At 45.7% G+C, this 17,522-nt stretch overlaps 1 protein-coding gene across 4 annotated transcripts in view; it reads right to left on the reverse strand.

The window, feature by feature from the left end:
- Positions 1 to 1,661, reverse strand: part of RPTOR (regulatory associated protein of MTOR complex 1) — a 273,244-nt gene extending 271,583 nt beyond the window's left edge. For 3 of the 4 annotated variants that reach the window (XM_039501520.1, XM_039501519.1, XM_039501517.1), the window contains exon 1: positions 936 to 1,660. In XM_039501520.1, the coding sequence (XP_039357454.1) occupies positions 936 to 1,097 (162 nt within the window). In that variant the 5' untranslated portion in view covers positions 1,098 to 1,660. Of the gene's footprint in view, positions 1 to 935 lie in introns of all 4 variants that reach the window. The other variant, XM_039501518.1, reaches the window with a different exon arrangement.
- Between the last annotated feature and the right edge of the window lie 15,861 nt (positions 1,662 to 17,522).

A 17,522-nucleotide genomic window follows, 5' to 3' on the forward strand; every position in this document is an offset into this window, starting at 1 on the left:
GGTAAACACATTTGAAGATCAAATAGGCATTTTCCATCTCAAAAATATTATGATCCTAATACTGTTCTGGTAAGAATGCATTACTCATATATTCCATGCAACATCCCAAAGAGGGACTAAACCCTCCCTCCCCCACAGGACAACTTCACAAAATATAATGTCTGCATTTACTGCACTGTCTGCCCACACCATTAACTCAGGAGTGGCCAACCTGAGCCTGAGAAGGAGCCAGAATTTACCAATGTACATTGCCAAAGAGCCACAGTAATACATCAGCAGCCCCCCCATCAGCTCCCCCGCCCCCAGCACCTCTCACTCACCTGATCAGCCCTCCCTCTCCCTCCCCGCACCTCCTGATCAGCTGTTCCCTGACATGCAGGAGGCCGGGGGGGAAGGGAGCAAGGGCACAGCAGGCTCAGGGGAAGGGGCAGGAAGGGGTGGCAAGGGAGCAGGGCCTGTGGCAGAGCCAGGGGTTGAGCAGTGAGCACCCACCGGCACACTGGAAAGTTGGCACCTGTAGCTCCAGCCCCAGAGTAGGTGCCTATACAAGGAGCCACATATTAACTTCTGAAGAGCCGCATGTGGCTCCAGAGCCATAGGTTGGCCACCCCTACCATTAACCTGATCCAAAGTAGTCTATTTTAAGACGTCATTAATTCCACTACTTTGTCAGGAGGGCACTAGTTTCAAAGAAACTCAATGTGGCTATTTAAAATGCATATAATTAGGAACTGTAACCAACATTCATAATCTGTTAATATGTTCACTTCCACTGTAGTCGTGCAACAAGTGCATGGGACCACAGCAAACCTGACTACTGGGAACAAATAAACTCAGCGATGCATCCAAAAGCATGCTGCAGACCCTGGACTAACACCAGAACCTCCTCCTATCCTTCCCCTTCTCCCACAAAAACCTCTGCCCCAGAGCATTACCCGGTCCTTCATCCTCCAGCTCTGGGCCAGAGACTTGGAGCCCTCGATCTTCTCACAGTGCCGCTTCTTCATGAAGGCCAGAGGCAAGTTCCAGTCAGTCAGGTCTGCCTCATCCTCCTCCCCGAGCCCCAGGAGAGGGGACTGCAGCATCTCAGACTCCATCGGGGGAGAAGGGTGCCAGGCAACAAGTGCTCCGCAATCTCCAGCCCAGCACACACCGGCGAGAGGAAGGGGCCGGTGCGGTCCCTATCCCAGGAGGGGGGTGTTCGGGGTGGAGCTCTGCGTGCCCCTTTCCCAGGTGCCGAGGGGACAGCGGGCCCCGTCCCAGGTGTCTGCAGGGGGGCTCAGCGCCGGCGAGTCTCCTCCTCGGGGGCGCCCGCGGACAGCAGCCCCGGCCGGGCTCTGAGAAGGCGGCTTCTCCTCGGCCCCGGGGAGGGCTGAGGTGTCGCTAGAAGCACTCGGGGGGACCGGGCCTCTAGCCCCGCGGGCAGTGCACGCTCCCCGGCTGCTGCGGCGGGCGCCGAGCTCGGCCCATCGTGCCCTCCCCCGGCTCCTCCTCACACACACCGGCCCTGGCGGCTGGGCTGGCTTCGGCCCCCGTAGGAGGGGAACCGTCCTGCGGAGCAGGAGAATTAAACTCCCCTCAGCAACACACCAAGGAGGCGGCCATATTGCTATGGCCCACAATGCACCGCGGGGACGGGCCGCCGCGTGAGACAAACCAGGCCGGCCGCGTTCGGGATCGCAACTACAGGGAGAGGAGGGGCAGGGGCTGGGTTACCAGAGCATCCTCTCAGCCTGCTGGCACTGCCCAATCCCTGGTGTGGGGGTGTCACGGGTGATCCCACTCAGCTCCCCCCAAACCCCGCAGTACCCCTAAATTCCCCAGAACACCACCCCCAAAACACTATAAATTCCCCACCGCACCCCCAAAATACCCCAGCCTTCTGCAAAACTCCCCAGAGCCCCCCAATTTCCTCCAAATCCCACACAGCACCCCCAAAGACCCCATACTCCCCAAACTCTCCAGAGCCCCACACACACACAGCCCCCAAAACACCCCACAGCACTCCAGAACACAATACACCCTACTATTCCAAAAGCATTCTCTAAGTCTCCAAACTTCCCTCAGCATCTCCAAAGCACTCCAAACTCCCACCACATTCCCCCAAATTCCCCATACCACCCTCCAAATTGCTCCAAACTCCTAACTGAAGCCCCCAAAATATCCCAAACTCCTCACTGCTCCCCCCCAAAAAACATTCAAAACTCATTACATCAGCTCCAATATCCCCACTCCTTACAACAGATTTCCAAACGCCCTTAAATGCCCCACAAATACTGTCCAACAAAATTTCCACAACACCCAAAACAGCCTCCAAACACCCCACAACTTAACATGCCCCCCAAATTTTCCCAGAACCTCCAAAACATTGCTTTAACACCCACCAAAAAAATCACCCTCCAAAATCCCCACCCAGCAAAGCCCCACAAGAGACAGAAGCACACCCATAAGCAAGCCCATTTACACAAAAAGGGCACCACACTATCTAACCCAAGAGGAGGAGAAGGAAGGTACTGGGCTTGGCATAGGAGTCACTGTTCCATTTTCTATATAACCTTAGGGTATGTCTACACTACAGCAGCACAGCTACACCACTGCAATTGTGCCACTGTAGTGTAAACGTTTCCTACATGGACAGAAGGAGCTTTTCCATCAGTGTAGGTAATCCATCTCTCCAAAAGGCAGTGGAAGAATTCTTCTGTGGATCTAGCTGCATTTACAGTGGTGGTTAGGTCAACCTAACAAGTCACATTGGGCATACATTTTTTCACAGCCAAGTCAATCTAATGTTTAGCTGTAGACCGGACCTTAGTTTCCCTGAGTCTCGGTCAGCATTTCAGGCAAGTCAGCATTTTTATGTCAATAACTGAAGGCAATAAAGAACGCTCACTGTGGCATGTGGTTGTCTGTGGTGAGGTGAAATGGGTCTAAAAATAAAGGTGTCCCTGAAGTTTTAGAAAAGTGGAAATTTGTGTATAATTATTTTGGAATAAGTTAGTCACAAAGTGTGTGTTGGGGGGTGCTATTTTATGCAGATAGGACATTGGTCAGGAGGTGAGATGGGTTTTATATTCACAGCACTTTTAAGTTAAAACTTTTCCAGGAAGTTTTCTGCCTGAGGTTTTCAAAGGTGCTGGGATTTGTTTATATATTTCAGGCTTTTGTAATAAATTGTGCAGAAAATTATTTAATGAAACAAAAAACAACCTCAAAAGAAAGCAAATTTATGATGATGTCTTTTGCTCCAGGGGAAACAAGTAAGACCTTGCGGTCCCCCTTTTTTCTCAGCGAGGAAATGAGGGAATGAAAGGGAAAGCACAGACGTTTTGACAAACCCACCAATATATCTTCCAGGGACTCTAAGTCACTCCTGGTAATTGTCTAACCACACTGTATTTTCAGCGTGAGCCTCTTCGGGAGGAGCTGTTAGACATGATGCCCTCTGTGTTCTTCTAATGACATGGATTCATGGAACACAGAACAGACTAGCGGGCCCTAAAAGCAGACACACTCAAAAACCACACAATTGACATTGCTATCACTCAAGACTCACCACAACACTGATCACAAAGCAGGCTTTTCAGACAAGTTTACACCAAAATATACAAATTACGTTCCTGATATCCTCACATAAGGAGAGTCTGTAAAGTGAAATCTGTCTGTGATTTTAAGTCATGACTAGTTTTACACCAGTGTAACTCTGTTGGGCCCCATTCTCTGTTGCCCTGTACCAGTGCAATGTGAGTGGACATTGTTACTAATCTGATGTGACAGTGTTTTACACCCACTCACAACGGCTTTGCATGGATGCAAAGAACTGTGCAAAATGCAGGGAAATGGAGAAACTGGATTTACTCCTCATTCTCAAATGGTGCCCAAAACACAAATGTTGCTCTAAATGGGGGTTCTCCTGCCCCATTCTTGAGAGCGTTTCCCTTTGACGGCAATCCAATCAAACTGCACCCATATTTGCATTTTAAATGCTTTTACATATAATTTGATTAATAAAGCCATGTTGCATTTGCCCAAGATGGAGTCATCGTGGATAGTTCTCTGAAGATGTCCACGCAGTGTGCAGAGGCGGTCAAAAAAGCAAACAGGATGTTAGGAATCATTAAAAAGGGGATAGAGAATAAGCCAGAGAATATATTATTGCCCTTATATAAATCCATGGTACGCCCACATCTCGAATACTGTGTACAGATGTGGTCTCCTCACCTCAAAAAAGATATTCTAAAATTAGAAAAGGTTCAGAAAAGGGCAACTAAAATGATTAGGGGTTTGGAGAGGGTCCCATACGAGGAAAGATTAAGGAGGCTAGGACTCTTCAGCTTGGAAAAGAGAAGACTAAGGGGGGATATGATAGAAGTATATAAAATCATGAGTGATGTCAAGAAAGTGGATAAGGAAAAGTTATTTACTTATTCTCATAATACAAGAACTAGGGGTCACCAAATGAAATTAATAGGCAGCAGGTTTAAAACAAATCAAAGGAAGTTCTTCTTCACTCAGCGCACAGTCAACTTGTGGAACTCCTTACCTGAGGAGGTTGTGAAGGCTAGGACTATAGCAATGTTTAAAAGGGGACTGGATAAATTCATGGTGGCTAAGTCCATAAATGGCTATTAGCTAGGATGGGTAAGGAATGGTGTCCCTAGCCTCTGTTCGTCAGAGGATGGAGATGGATGGCAGGAGAGTGATCACTTGATCATTGCCTATTAGGTTCACTCCCTCTGGGGGCACCTGGCATTGGCCACTGTCGGTAGACAGATACTGGGCTAGATGGACCTTTGGTCTGACCCGGTACGGCCATTCTTATGTTCTTATGTTCTAAGATTCTAGCTATATTTTTATTCATAAGCTACATTTTTTAAAATATACCAGCATGCTGCCAACAAATGGCTGGAACAAGAACATTTCCTGGAAAGACTAAGTTTCTGGGACAGCTAAAGGGGCTTTTTTGTGACTTTGATTTATTGGTTGGGTGAGCTAATTTATTTATTTGTATCTGATTATTTAGTGCTGATCAGTTATAATTATGTGATTATAAGTCTAATTAATTGTTAGGGCACATAGGTATTTATTATCATTTAAATAATATAATAAATTAATTACCTCCTGTCATAATAAAATTATAAATGCTAGGGTAACATCCTCATACATAATAACAAAAACACCCAGGAAAACATCTTGCTTTTAGGAGGGCTTAGACCACCTGAGCCTGCACTTATTCTCAATGCACAACAGGAGAAATCCATTCAAGCCAGTCCTTGTAACCCAATGAGTGTCTTTGCCTGTTGAATTTGTCCCAGGTTCCCTCTAGGGAATTCTTCTGCAGCTTCACTCTGCGATGTAATTGGGCTCTGCACGAGACAGCAATATAACCGCAGCCTGCTACATGTCAGCATCACTCCACAATGTTAGCGTAGATTTTTAAAATATCCCATTTTAATAAAACTCCAGTCTCTTAAATCCACATTAAGCATATGGTGCAACCATGTGTTGGCTACATTCTTCCCCTGCAAACCTAATGTCTGTCCCCTTGTTTATAGACCACATCTGTGGAAACATAAATCCTACTTAAAGTAAATTGTCAAGAGTAATTACCTGAACATATGTGAGATATGTAAAAACTAAAGCTAAACATGCCCATTCTGTCCCCAGAAATGTGCAGGCTGTAGTTTCATCAGCAATCCGAGGTAATCACAAGAAAGCCAAGGGCAAATGAACTGACAAGTACTGGAGGACAATATGTATCCCCAGGTTGCAGTGCTTTGAAGACTACCAACCTCAAAATCCAGCCAAAGGGAGGGCTGACTGCACAGCTAAGAGCCAGTCATGGTGGAGGCAGACTGGCAGCAAAGTCCTTTCACACAGCTCTGCTAATGCATCTCAGTCCTGACCCGCAATACCTTTTATTATCCCAGCCACATGTTCCCCACACAGCTTGGCCTGAACCACTCACATCACCGGTTATTCCAGGCCTAAGGCAGCACGCAGCCCTGTCAACTTGCTTCAGTTCTCTGGCTGCGCCAGTCCTATGACTCCAGGTCCTGAGGCAAACAATAAGTGTTAAACTGAAACGTTAAAAACTCACTTTGCTTTAGAATAACAGGCTCATAGAGGAGCCCTACCCCATGTAAAAAGCGACAAAGAGTCCTGTGGCACCTTATAGACAAACAGACATTTTGGAGGATAATCTTTCGTGGGTGAATACCCACTTCGTCTCCCCATGTAGTCATTTACACCTGCACCAAGAACGTACTGGACGTGTACATGCCTGCTGGAGCCAGTGAGGGGCACATTCCCACTTGGCAACATTTTACATTCACTTGCTTTGGGTGTAAATGGCTACACAAGGAACAGGGCAACAGAGAATTAGGCCATCTGGATTTCTAGCCTACAGGGGAAAAAAACCAGCAAAAACCACATAGTTAACTGTGGAAACAGGTGTTGCCAGCAGCAGGTTTATGTGCGCTGCAGATCCACAGGGCTACAAACCTGTTTAAGAGGAGAGTGTTATGTTATGCTAGCTACATTCTCCCTGGACATGGCTTTAGTGTGAGGGAACCCCAGATCCTGCTTCCCATTGGAGGATGAGGATTCCATTCCCACCAGCTCCCTCGTTACATATTGTTAATGTCCAAATTCCGTTTAGTTGGGCTTTGTTTAGGGGTTCACAGTGGAATGCAACAGAATCACACAAGGTGCAGAGCTTGAACGCTATCGACTTAAGCAGCAGTGGGGAATTCATACCTGTTGTGTTACTTTAGATGGAATATATGGGCCAAAGGTGTTTACACAACCCCAGGCACTGTCCAACAATTAGAGTAAATTTGTAGGCCCACTTATCACAACATACCCTACAGCCCCTTTAAGGCTGTTATGCCAGCTCTAAAGGCTATAAAGCAGCCATAAGGTTCCTCATCCAGGGACTACCCTCTACACAGGTGGCCTCTCTGTCAGGAGTAGGCTGAGGGCAGGAGAGGGCACAGTTTGGTGTGTGCCTATGCGTCAGCTATTCAGCAAGCCTGCAATTGCCCAGAGCAGTCATTGCAGCAGGGTTGCGAGTTAGGGAAGCCCCAGGACAGGGGAAACACATCACATGTCCATTTGGTCTCTACACCAGTGCAATTCATTGACTAGTACAAGCACAGGAGTCCTCAGAGCACCAATGAATGGCGAAGCAAGGATGCTGCCATTGTTATGATAGTTTCTGGGACCTGACTGGGATGACATAATCACAGTTTTGAATACACACTTTTTTTTTGTTATGCATGATAAAAAGGGCATAGCATTTACTTTTAGGAAATTTGTGACTGGGGATTCTTGAACTCCAAACCCAGTAAATATCAAAGGTAAAATAATAAATCTTTACTTTACCAGTCCTCTTGCTGAGGCTCACAGATTGCCCTTTCTAAAGGACAGATACTGCAGGTCACCAGGACCTGGTCTCTATTTGAATTCCTAATTTTTGCAAGTTTTCATCAAGATCAAAATGAACTGATTTATTCAAATATAGCACTGCCAGGAACTTGGCCCTGATGGCATCCAATCTCTGATAATGAAAATCTTCAGGCTAGTGGTCATGGCCTCTCCTTGACGGTTGTTGCTGAATGCATTACCCAGAGTTACTCACCTTATTTCATATCCATAGAGTGAGGAACAGAGGGAGCCATAAATAATCCCCATTTATAGCCCCATAAAATTTGCTATTGGAAATTATTCCTTTCCCAGGGTTCCTATTGTTGCAGTCCAGAGTCCAAGGTCAGATCCAGGATTCTCTCACAATGGAACAAATTCTGCAGTCCTTACTGGAGCAAAACTCTCACTGATGTCAGTGGACCACAGAACTTGGCCCAGTGCCCCTAGATTACAGTTTAGACTCTCCATGTGTTTCTTCAGCCAAACCCTGCCTCAAACCATGAGATGTTAATGTTCTTCCTTTTCTCTTTTCCCCACTTCTCTCTTAATCTCTTTCCTTCTTCATATTTCATTCTCTAATGATAATATTTTATATTTCTATTAATATCTTTCTATGAAAATGATCCTAAAAGGCTCTACAGCCAATATATAGATAAAGGCACCATTTCACTCAGCAAAGAAAAATGCAGCCATCTCTGGGATGGAATGTGACATCTCTAATAGTACAGAGGAACAACACACAATAGTTTAGGACAAGAAGAGAAGAAGAATCCCATATACAAATTAAACTGCAAAGGAAATTTAGAGAGGCAAAATGTAGTTACCCAAACTGGTATTAGGATAGAACATCAGGTGAATTTTTTTTTTGAGGTGGAGAAAGGCAGTCATAGGAGCTTTAAATTGTCGTGATTAGTCAAGACTACTGTCTTACATCTCATCAAAAAGGTGACACTCCCAGTGTCACAGTGTCCCCTACCGCTAGGCTGGGGCATTAGACGTTGGAGGAAGAATGCCATCTACTGAATTACAGACATCTTGTTGAGGTCGTACCACCTTGTTTTTCCTTTGGGCTCCCACCCTGGTGTTGACTTGGACCAACCCTACTTAACTTGTGAAATTTGATATAATGACTGCCCAAGATGCAATGGGTCTAAACACCTTCAGGCAAACGGGAAGGGGCCACTATCCCATTTGGGTTTCCTGATGAGGCAATTGTGTGAATCAGGGATCCCCGAGTGCTGCAAATCCTTTGAGAGATCTACCCCCAGGAATCAATAAATTCCTCCAAAAGAAAAGAGTTTTCCTGATTTCTTCTGGTAAGGACACCTGTTGACAAAGCATTCTACGGGACCTTCCCTTTGTGATGTCTCTCCAGTCAATTAATAGCCTGCATCCCATGACTTTTGTATGAGCCAAGGTTTGGCCTTGTGTTCTTGGGCGAAATTATCTCCTTGCCTTTCTACCACAGGGTGCAGCATGAGAGTTGGCTCTGTCAAGAAGTGGCTTCATTTCAACCATCCTGTATATATATAACACCAAATCCTAAAGCATGTCCTCAGTTTTCACACATTCCTCACTCACTCAGGGCTGGCCCCTATCAATTTCAAAGAGAGTTTGGCTTGAGTAGAGTCTGAGTAAAAACGGAGTAAAGATTTCAGGATTTGGTCCATAGTTTTTATAGGGATGTTTCTGGGCTCCATGTGTATTCCATTTCCCATGCCTGCTGATTATCAAGATATTTAATTGTCAAGTAGTTAATAAAAACACCCACTCTTCTTGCCTGGATCATTCAGCATCTGTGACAAAACAATTCATAGCCACTGTGAGGTCACGAACTCTAAGAACATTACATGACTCCAAAGAACAGGTTGGGTAGAAAGGAGATGTTTTTTGCTAATGCATCAAAACTGTTGGGTCCAATCCATCTTCCATCAAAAGCAGTGGAAAGACTTACACTGACTTCAATGGGAAGTGGATCAGGCCCTCAGCGATCAGCAAAGATGGAAATGGAAATAATGATGAAATGCAAGGAGGGTTGGGTAAAACATTATTTGTGCTAACTGAGGAGTCCAAATGCACCAGCCTCTCCAGCTGCAATCTCTTGTCCTTAGCCCCTCACTCCTCCTGTCCCCACAAAACAATAATCACTATATTCTCCATTGCCAAGGAAACTAAATGTCTCCAAAACAATAGGAATTACAAATCTGTTCAGTCTGAAGTGTCAATTATGTTAAGTTTCCTGACAATGTGACTCAAAATCCTGTAACTGAAAACACATTTGGCTTCTTCATTTTCAACACCAAAACAACTATAATTATGAATAAAGGGAGATACACCAGCTATTGCTTTCCTTAGAAGTGCATTGCCTGATATGTGTGTTTGTTTACTGCCCTCATACATATGCCTACACACACACACACTTCATTTATTGAATTTTGTGCTAGGGGTTGAGTCTGTATCTCTGAGTCACATTTCAGTCCTAGACCTTCACTTTTACAAAGCTGAATCTTGGTTTAGCAAATCAGCTGCTGGTGAGATTGATGCTTGCAAATCCCCCATTTCTAAGTAGTTAAGGAAAAAGGAAACAGTATGTCAGAGTGGGCCATGCAGGCATGTGTCAAATGATATCAGACAGGATCACCTGCAGCAAGATCACCAGAAACTCTCACTTTGGCAAACTTTCCCATATTCTACCAAAACCCCATATAATACTTGGGTTCTTTTCCTCTAGTTCCCATCATTGTTGATTGCAAAGATGTAGATGGGTAAAAAGCTCCTCCACAATCAGCCTCCTCCTCTTGCCCAGCCAGCTCATTCAGTTTGCTACCATCTACTTTTTATGGCATCACCATTCAGCACTAAAAAACAAGAAAAGAAAAGGTAAGTAGCAGGAAAAGTCAATTAAAAATATTATCAACTAGTTTTAGGCAAATCAGTTACATTTTTTTAAATGGTTTTAAAAAACCTAGTATCAACAGACATTTAGAAGAGTGGAATCAGTTACAAGTGTGTGTGTGTGTGTGTGTGTGTGTGTGTGTGTGTGTGTGTGTGTGTGTGTGTGTGTGTGTGTATAAAAGCAGATAGAGGAATTGAAACAATCTTGTACAGTGCTGTGACCCCCAAATCAGCGCTCTTGTCCTAGTGCATGAACACCAGATAGTAAACTTGATTAGGAAAAACAAGAGAAGCTGGCCAACCTGTTTTTATTGTCCAAACTGAGTGACAAGCAAATGGTAAAAACCCCCAGCATAAATCGCAAAGGAAAATCAAGCTGATAAGACTCTATCAAATAATCTAAGGAGCTATTAGCAACAGAGATAAGGAAAGTTATTTCTAATATGTGAGTTCTGTGCTGACAGAGCCACGTTAACGGGCCGTTGGTGACATGTGGAATGTTGTAAGGTTCTTTAAATTCTTCCTACTTGTGTATCATCTTTACCTCACAGTGGCCACCCTATGCCCTCAACTCAGTTCCCCCTGTCACTGGTCACCACATGGCCCTGCTGCAAGCTACAAACAGCTAATTCCAGTTCCTCTGATTTGGGGAGGAGAAAAATATTCATAAACTTCCAAGAGGTATTTTAAAATTAATTTGCATCAATTGAATTCAAAAGTCACCAAGTTACCCACAGACTTAAAAGCTGCCTTTTAGCCAAAGAGATCTGTCCCTATTTTCTAAAAGCGTAAATGTTTTAGAATTATTTTATGTCTTTCTATAGATATAAAACCCTCGACCAAACAAGCATTGTTTGTAAAGTTAGGAGTGGTCTGACTTAGGGTCTAACACCAGGGTTTGTTTTAACACTTCAGTCGGGGGGAGTTTTATATCCTAAAGACAGTATGTAAAATATTTATTAAGAAGAATATCTATTTTTAACTAAGGATGATTTCAGTTCTATTATTTATGTGTCCGCAGTGCACAGCTTTCAGTGCTTGTCTCCTTGTAGTAACTGTGAATCAGAGCACTGGAGCCTGGAAACAGGAATCAGGTTTTGGGGTTGGGGGGAGGGACAGTGAGAAGGAGGAGCTGCTGCTACATGCTAGATTCAATGTGCACCCTCACACTGAGTCAAAAGACTGACTTTCCCTTCCCCAGCAGCGCCCAGTAACACCTGCCTCTCTGAGAGAGGCTGAGATAGCTCGGAAGGGCATGGTAACCTCTCTCTCTCTCTCTCTCTCCCCACCATGGAGCTTTGGAGAAAGATCAGCTGTAGCATTAAACCTGTCAGACTCAACTTAACAGAGCGTCCTTCAGGCTGCCTGCCAAAGGCACCGGAGTACAAAGCATCATCTGATAAACAGTTACTGCTGGAGCCTGGCTTCTACCATCTCAGCAGGTTACACACTGCACCAGGGGAGCAGCCAGGCTGCAGCTTTCTCACCCCAAGATGCGGCCTCGCTGGGTAGAAAGAGAGCAGGATAAGAGTCAAACTTGGAGGGAAAAGGGAGAGGATAACGACACCATTTTTAAACAGCTGTGGATAGTGTGTCTTATTTCAGCTCATTTTGCTTTCAGAGATGGGAACACACACACACACACACACAGAGTCTAGGGTCTCTCCAGTATGTCTGCCATCCTGCAGCCCCTTTTTGCCCCTCTGCAGCATAAAGGGCCCATAAGAAGGCCAGAAGTAGCCCTCAGAGAATACCTCGCCCCTGCATAAGGGAGTTCCACAGCTGGCATAGAACTGGCAGCCTGGCTCCTAGCTCCGGGGATGTTCTGTGGGGGTTACCCAGGGTTTTCAGAACCCAGAGCAGGGGTAACTTAACTGTTTCTCTCCTGGCAGTGTCAGGAATACATCAATGGGGACACAGCTCCTCCATCTGATAAATGATTGGTAAACAAGAGTGCTTTTACCTAAAACCACTTTTTGATTAGGTCTAAAGCACACACCCAAATATATGCTGTTGCAATAGGTTCAGAGCATCCCAAAATGTTTATATTTACCCAAAGTCTGAGATGGTTTTGAGTGATCAGCAGCCAGGCTTCGGGGGCCCTCCTTCTGTCCAGCTGTTGGGGAGTTTAGGTGTCAGCTCCTTGGCTGAAGAAGCGCTTCCTCGGACTGCTCCCAAGTGTATTCTTTTGCTTAATCTTTTATAGCTAACTTAAACAAAGCATGTAACACATATTGACTCCTAGTGAGTCACCATAGCAACCCCCAGGGGGTCACCAATTCGCCTAATTTCAGCAAATTACTCATCTCATATCATCAAAGCATTTCTAGTATTTCTAGTCATAACAACAATAAAACTTATATGCCGGGGCACTGAAAGCCAAGGTCAGCTGTCCAACCATTCATGGTACGTGAACTCTCTGTCCCATCCTCCCATTTTGAACTGTAATCATGCAGCTGTCTGACCTTGCCTCTCAGAGCCTAAGATTATTCCTACCTAGTTGTATTTGGTTTTCAGCTAATAGTGGCTGGACCCCAAAATGTCTGACTGCAGTAATGCCAAGTTCTGGGGTTACCTAGGAGGAGGGAGGGACATGGTCAGAGTGTGTTGCAATGCCCATAGCTGCTATAATTCACTGTTGGGGCTGGGCGGGAGGCAGTACAGCCTCAGAATGCAGGAGACGCAAGTTGAGTGAAAAGCCCCCCTCATCCCTACACCTCCCCATTCCTGTGCCACAGCCGGGAATGGAACAGCTCAGCACAAGGGGCACTTTGCCCAGATGGAAGGGACAACATACGGTGTATGGCACGGGGAGATTCAGACCCCTGATGTTCAATTTGCAGATTGATGTCACCTGGCAATAAGCTTCTGAAGCAAAAAGATGCTGGGGTGCAGGCTCATGTTCTCCCTCCCTGCTCCCCGTCCACTTGCTCCCTTCCCCCGAGCACACGGACTCTTCTTTGTTGCCAAGTAGAAGGGTTCAAAGTCAGCTGCTCACGTAACACCAGCATGATGACTTGTGACAGAAGCATATTTCACACACTTGTTCATGCAACTGGCACCAAAAGCCTCCAGGAGCTTGTAAGGGGCACTTCAGGTTAGCAGTAAGATCTTGGGAGTTTCCTCAGCCCAAGAGGAGGGTCGGTCGGTGATATCCTCCAAGGCCATCGCCCTGCTCGTTAGCTATTCATTTCTGGCAGATTTCCAATCAAAGAGGTGCAAAGACAGCTCTCATCATGTAGAGCAGGGGAGACTTGTAAGACACCCCCTCCGCCCGTTTTTTCCCATTTGTGCCATTATCATGTCTCTCCTATTTAGCACAACTGCCAGAGCCCAGGGCCATAGAATACCAGCAAGTCCTGAGAGAGGAGGCCTGAGAGTGACAGCAGTTGTGCTCACTTGAGAGGTGCACTTATCCCAGAAAAGTCTATGTCTACACTACGCAGCGTTTAGTGACACTGCTATGCCACTAAAAGATCTGCAGTGTAGCTGCTGTTTGTTGGCAGGAGAGAGTTTTCCTGCCAACAAAAATCTTCCACCCCAAATGAGCGGCATTAGCGTTGTCCATAGGAGAGAGCTCCTGCCGACAAAGTGCTGTTCACAGCAGCGCGTGTCATCAACAAAACTTTTGTCTTTCGGGGGCGGGGAGGGGTGTTTTTTAACACCTTTGAATGACAAAAGTTTTGTCTTTCACTTGCCAGTGTAGACAAAGCCTGAGATGGAGCAACAGAATTTCATCTTCCTCTTCCAGGCCAGGATAAATTTTAGGTCAAAATCTCTCACCACACTTTACGTGGCAGAAGTGCTCTGCAATCAGGAGAGGTATTTCAGTGAGCAGGACAGAACGAACCTAATATAGCAGTTAGAAGAAGGGGACTAGGCATCAGGGCTTCTGGTTTCTGTTCATGGTTTTGCCACTGCTTTACTATGAAAGGGCCAGTCAATTAATGGATCTGTGGCTCACAGGGATGCTAATTAATGTACTTTGAGATCATTGGATGAAAGGTGGCATACAAAATAAAAGTGAATAGAGATTTTTAAGGTGTCTGCACTTCACTGATGGGTGTAAAGATTCATATATACTTATACACAGAGTGAAGTCTCACCTAAATGACCACTCCCAGGACTGGTGAAAATTGTTGGCCTAATGGAGGTGGTTTTCTTATAAAACGTGAGTGGAGCTGTACTCAACAATACTGGGGATACAAAAGATTTGATAGTTTGTACAATCAGTGAGTAGAGTTCCCAAACCACTTGACTATCCATCCCAATGAAAGGCATTCTCTACATGTAAGATCATTCATTAAATTATCATTATCTCTCTGTGCCTCTTTGCAGCTCCTGATAATTTTCTCTGTCACCAAGGTATGTGTATTTAAATAAACAATAATTGTACTGTTATAGACATCATTATCTCCTAACAGATAGTAGCCAGCTCTCTCATTTATAAGGGCAGGAATGTTTCCTTGAACAATTTGCAGGTACTATAGATCAGTATCTGCTGTGACTCAGTGGCAAAACAGCCCCTAAACTATGGGAAATGAAGCCAGTGAATTCTGTTAGCTCTTTCTGAGCCTGTGCAAAGCACTCAGACCAAGTGCCTTGTTTTCTGGGATGTCTTTTTTGCTGTTACCATGTCAAATGTACCCTACCAAGGAGGGTGGGCTGGACTTGACATTCTGTCTATCCAGAACTGAGCTGCCTAACAGGAAGAAGTAATTTTACACAGCATTACTGGGGTAAATGCCTCTGAATCTTAGACTCAGATTTCTGTGGGCTCAGGAACATGGAAGTTATTCCACAGCAGCAGCATTTAGAAATGATGCTGCTGAGATTGCTCCATAATCAGAACCATTAAAATGTTTGGTTTTATGATGTACAATAAAAAAAAAGAAAGACAACAACCAAGAGACTCATGTCCAAATAAAACAAGTCCTCAATGGAAAAAAAGCAACATTTTCTGGTCCCTGTAAAATTAATGCTAGTGTACTTCTGAATGAAAAAAACCTCTCTCTCTCCACTCTAGCCAGCCATGGAAATTCTGCCTTTTTGTGGAATCTGTATAATCTCTAGTCCCCTCTTTACCATTTTGGCAAAATGTACCAGTTAAAACCAGTTAAAACCAGTTAAAACAGTTCTCCCTTTCCTATCACTTTTCAAATCTCAAATTCCCCAGAGTGACCTAATGATCAAACCTATTTCCCATTCCTTCTCTGGGTTTTGAGGATGATATGTGAACTTGATAGCAAGCTGCTGGAGCTGTGGGAATTCGATTGGCCTCTGTGGTTAATCTCATTATAATTAACAAGGCAGTTAACAAATGTGATCTGGGAATGTTGATATTAGCACACACACACACTCCAGGGCCTGACACTGCTGCCATTTACACCAGTGTAAATCAGGAGTAACCCTGCTGATTTGAACCACTAGACTGGCATCAAGTGGAGTGAGGCCCACCGAGTATATGTTGACAATGTCATTACTTTGTGTATGTAGAAGAAGAGGAGGAAAAGTACTTTCCACAAGTTTGGGGTGTTGTGAGAATTCCAGAGGAAGGAGCAAAGGGGAGCCACACAGGCCAAACAAATAATAGCCTAAAAATATATAAAGGCCCCAGCTCAACAGAACATTTAAACAAGTGTTTAAAATCCATCCCTTTTCATTTCTGTGTGTTCAGTTGTGTACCGTATATGGTATAACTCCAGTTATCTGAACTCCCTTTATCCAACAATCCGAGTTATCCAAATCCACAGTGTGTCTCCCCCAGCCCCATGTAGCCTGTGTTATTGAACAGCACCTCCATTTATCCAACCGGCAAGTTACCCAAAACTTTCAGATGTCTCCCCAGGCATTTGGATAAATGGGAGTGTACCATGCGATATACACGCATGCACTGCGTAGGCTAGCCAGCCCCTTCTCTGGACACCCCTGGAATTCCCATCTTGACCCGACTCCCCCCTTTGAATCCCTCCTATAATCGCCACTCTCCTGGAAGGCTGGCACAGCCTCGCCTTCCCTGCCACGTAGCGTTAACATAGGGATCAGTGAGAAAGAGAGTGCAAGAATAATTCACACTTGTAGAACAATCATGGCACTGACACTCATTGCTCAGTCACTGGCTTTTGTTACGTCCCGTCTCTCCCTCTCTTTCATCTCTTTGGAATGTGAGCTTGTGATGGGGCACCTGCCCCACACTGGGCTCTAAGGGGTTAATAGAGCCCTAGGGAAGGCTGCACAGGAAGCAACCAACCAGAGAAGGGCTGAAGGATGCAGCCAATCAGGGCCAAGCAGGCCCATATGAAAAGGGAGCTGCAGGGGGGAGGAGGGCAGTTCTCTGCTGGGCGCCCAGGGAGGAAGGTCTATGTCTCTGGAGGGCTGAGAGAGCTGCCAGCACCCTGGACAGAGCAGTGCTGCTAGCAGAGACCAGGGGAGTAAGAGACAGCTCCTGCCTGGCTGCTGGGGTTTGCAGGCTGAGGCCCTGGGGCAAGGGCAAAGAGGATGCTGGGGCCACAAGGAAGTGGCCAGACACTACACTGCAGTTGCCACTACGGGAAGTGGCTGAACAGTGGACTGCATGTCCCCCAGAAACCAGGAGCACAGTGTGTGGCACGGCCTGAGGGCTGTGTCGCTGAAGAGGACACCACAGTCCCTGGAGAGATGTGAGTCCTAGAGCAGGAGTGATGGTGGCGAGGCACCACCCAAAGAGGGCGCACTAACACACAGAGCTAATTCCCAAGACAGCCATCAGGAGGCGCCAGAGTGGTGAGCGCACCCCGTTACAGAGCTCTTCGCAGCAGGGACTCAGGCTTACACAGAGCTCCATGTGGATGCAGAGGGCTGCCGAGGCAGAGCCACTTGCAGGGTTGAGGTTTAAACCTGGGATTGTCCAAGGAGCCTAGGCACCCAATTCCCACTGAATGTCACTGGGATTTCTATGCCAAAATCCTTTAAAATCTCAGCCTAAGTCTCTGGTTGTGTCAGAGCACTGCTTGGAATGCTGTAGGTGTTTTACAAATCATAATAGTCCAGTTCTCTATGGGGCTGGTTTCCAGAGCACCCACAACTCCACTTAAAAATCAATGGGAACTGCTGGTGTGCCACACGCCTGAGAATTAGGCCCAGACCATACCATCCAGCTCTCTGCATTGTTTCGCTGTTCATTTCAATGAGAGCAGGATCAGACCCGAGCACGGAGACGGAGG

Source organism: Mauremys reevesii, linkage group 15 (genome assembly GCF_016161935.1).
Source record: "Mauremys reevesii isolate NIE-2019 linkage group 15, ASM1616193v1, whole genome shotgun sequence".
NCBI lineage: Eukaryota > Metazoa > Chordata > Testudines > Geoemydidae > Mauremys > Mauremys reevesii.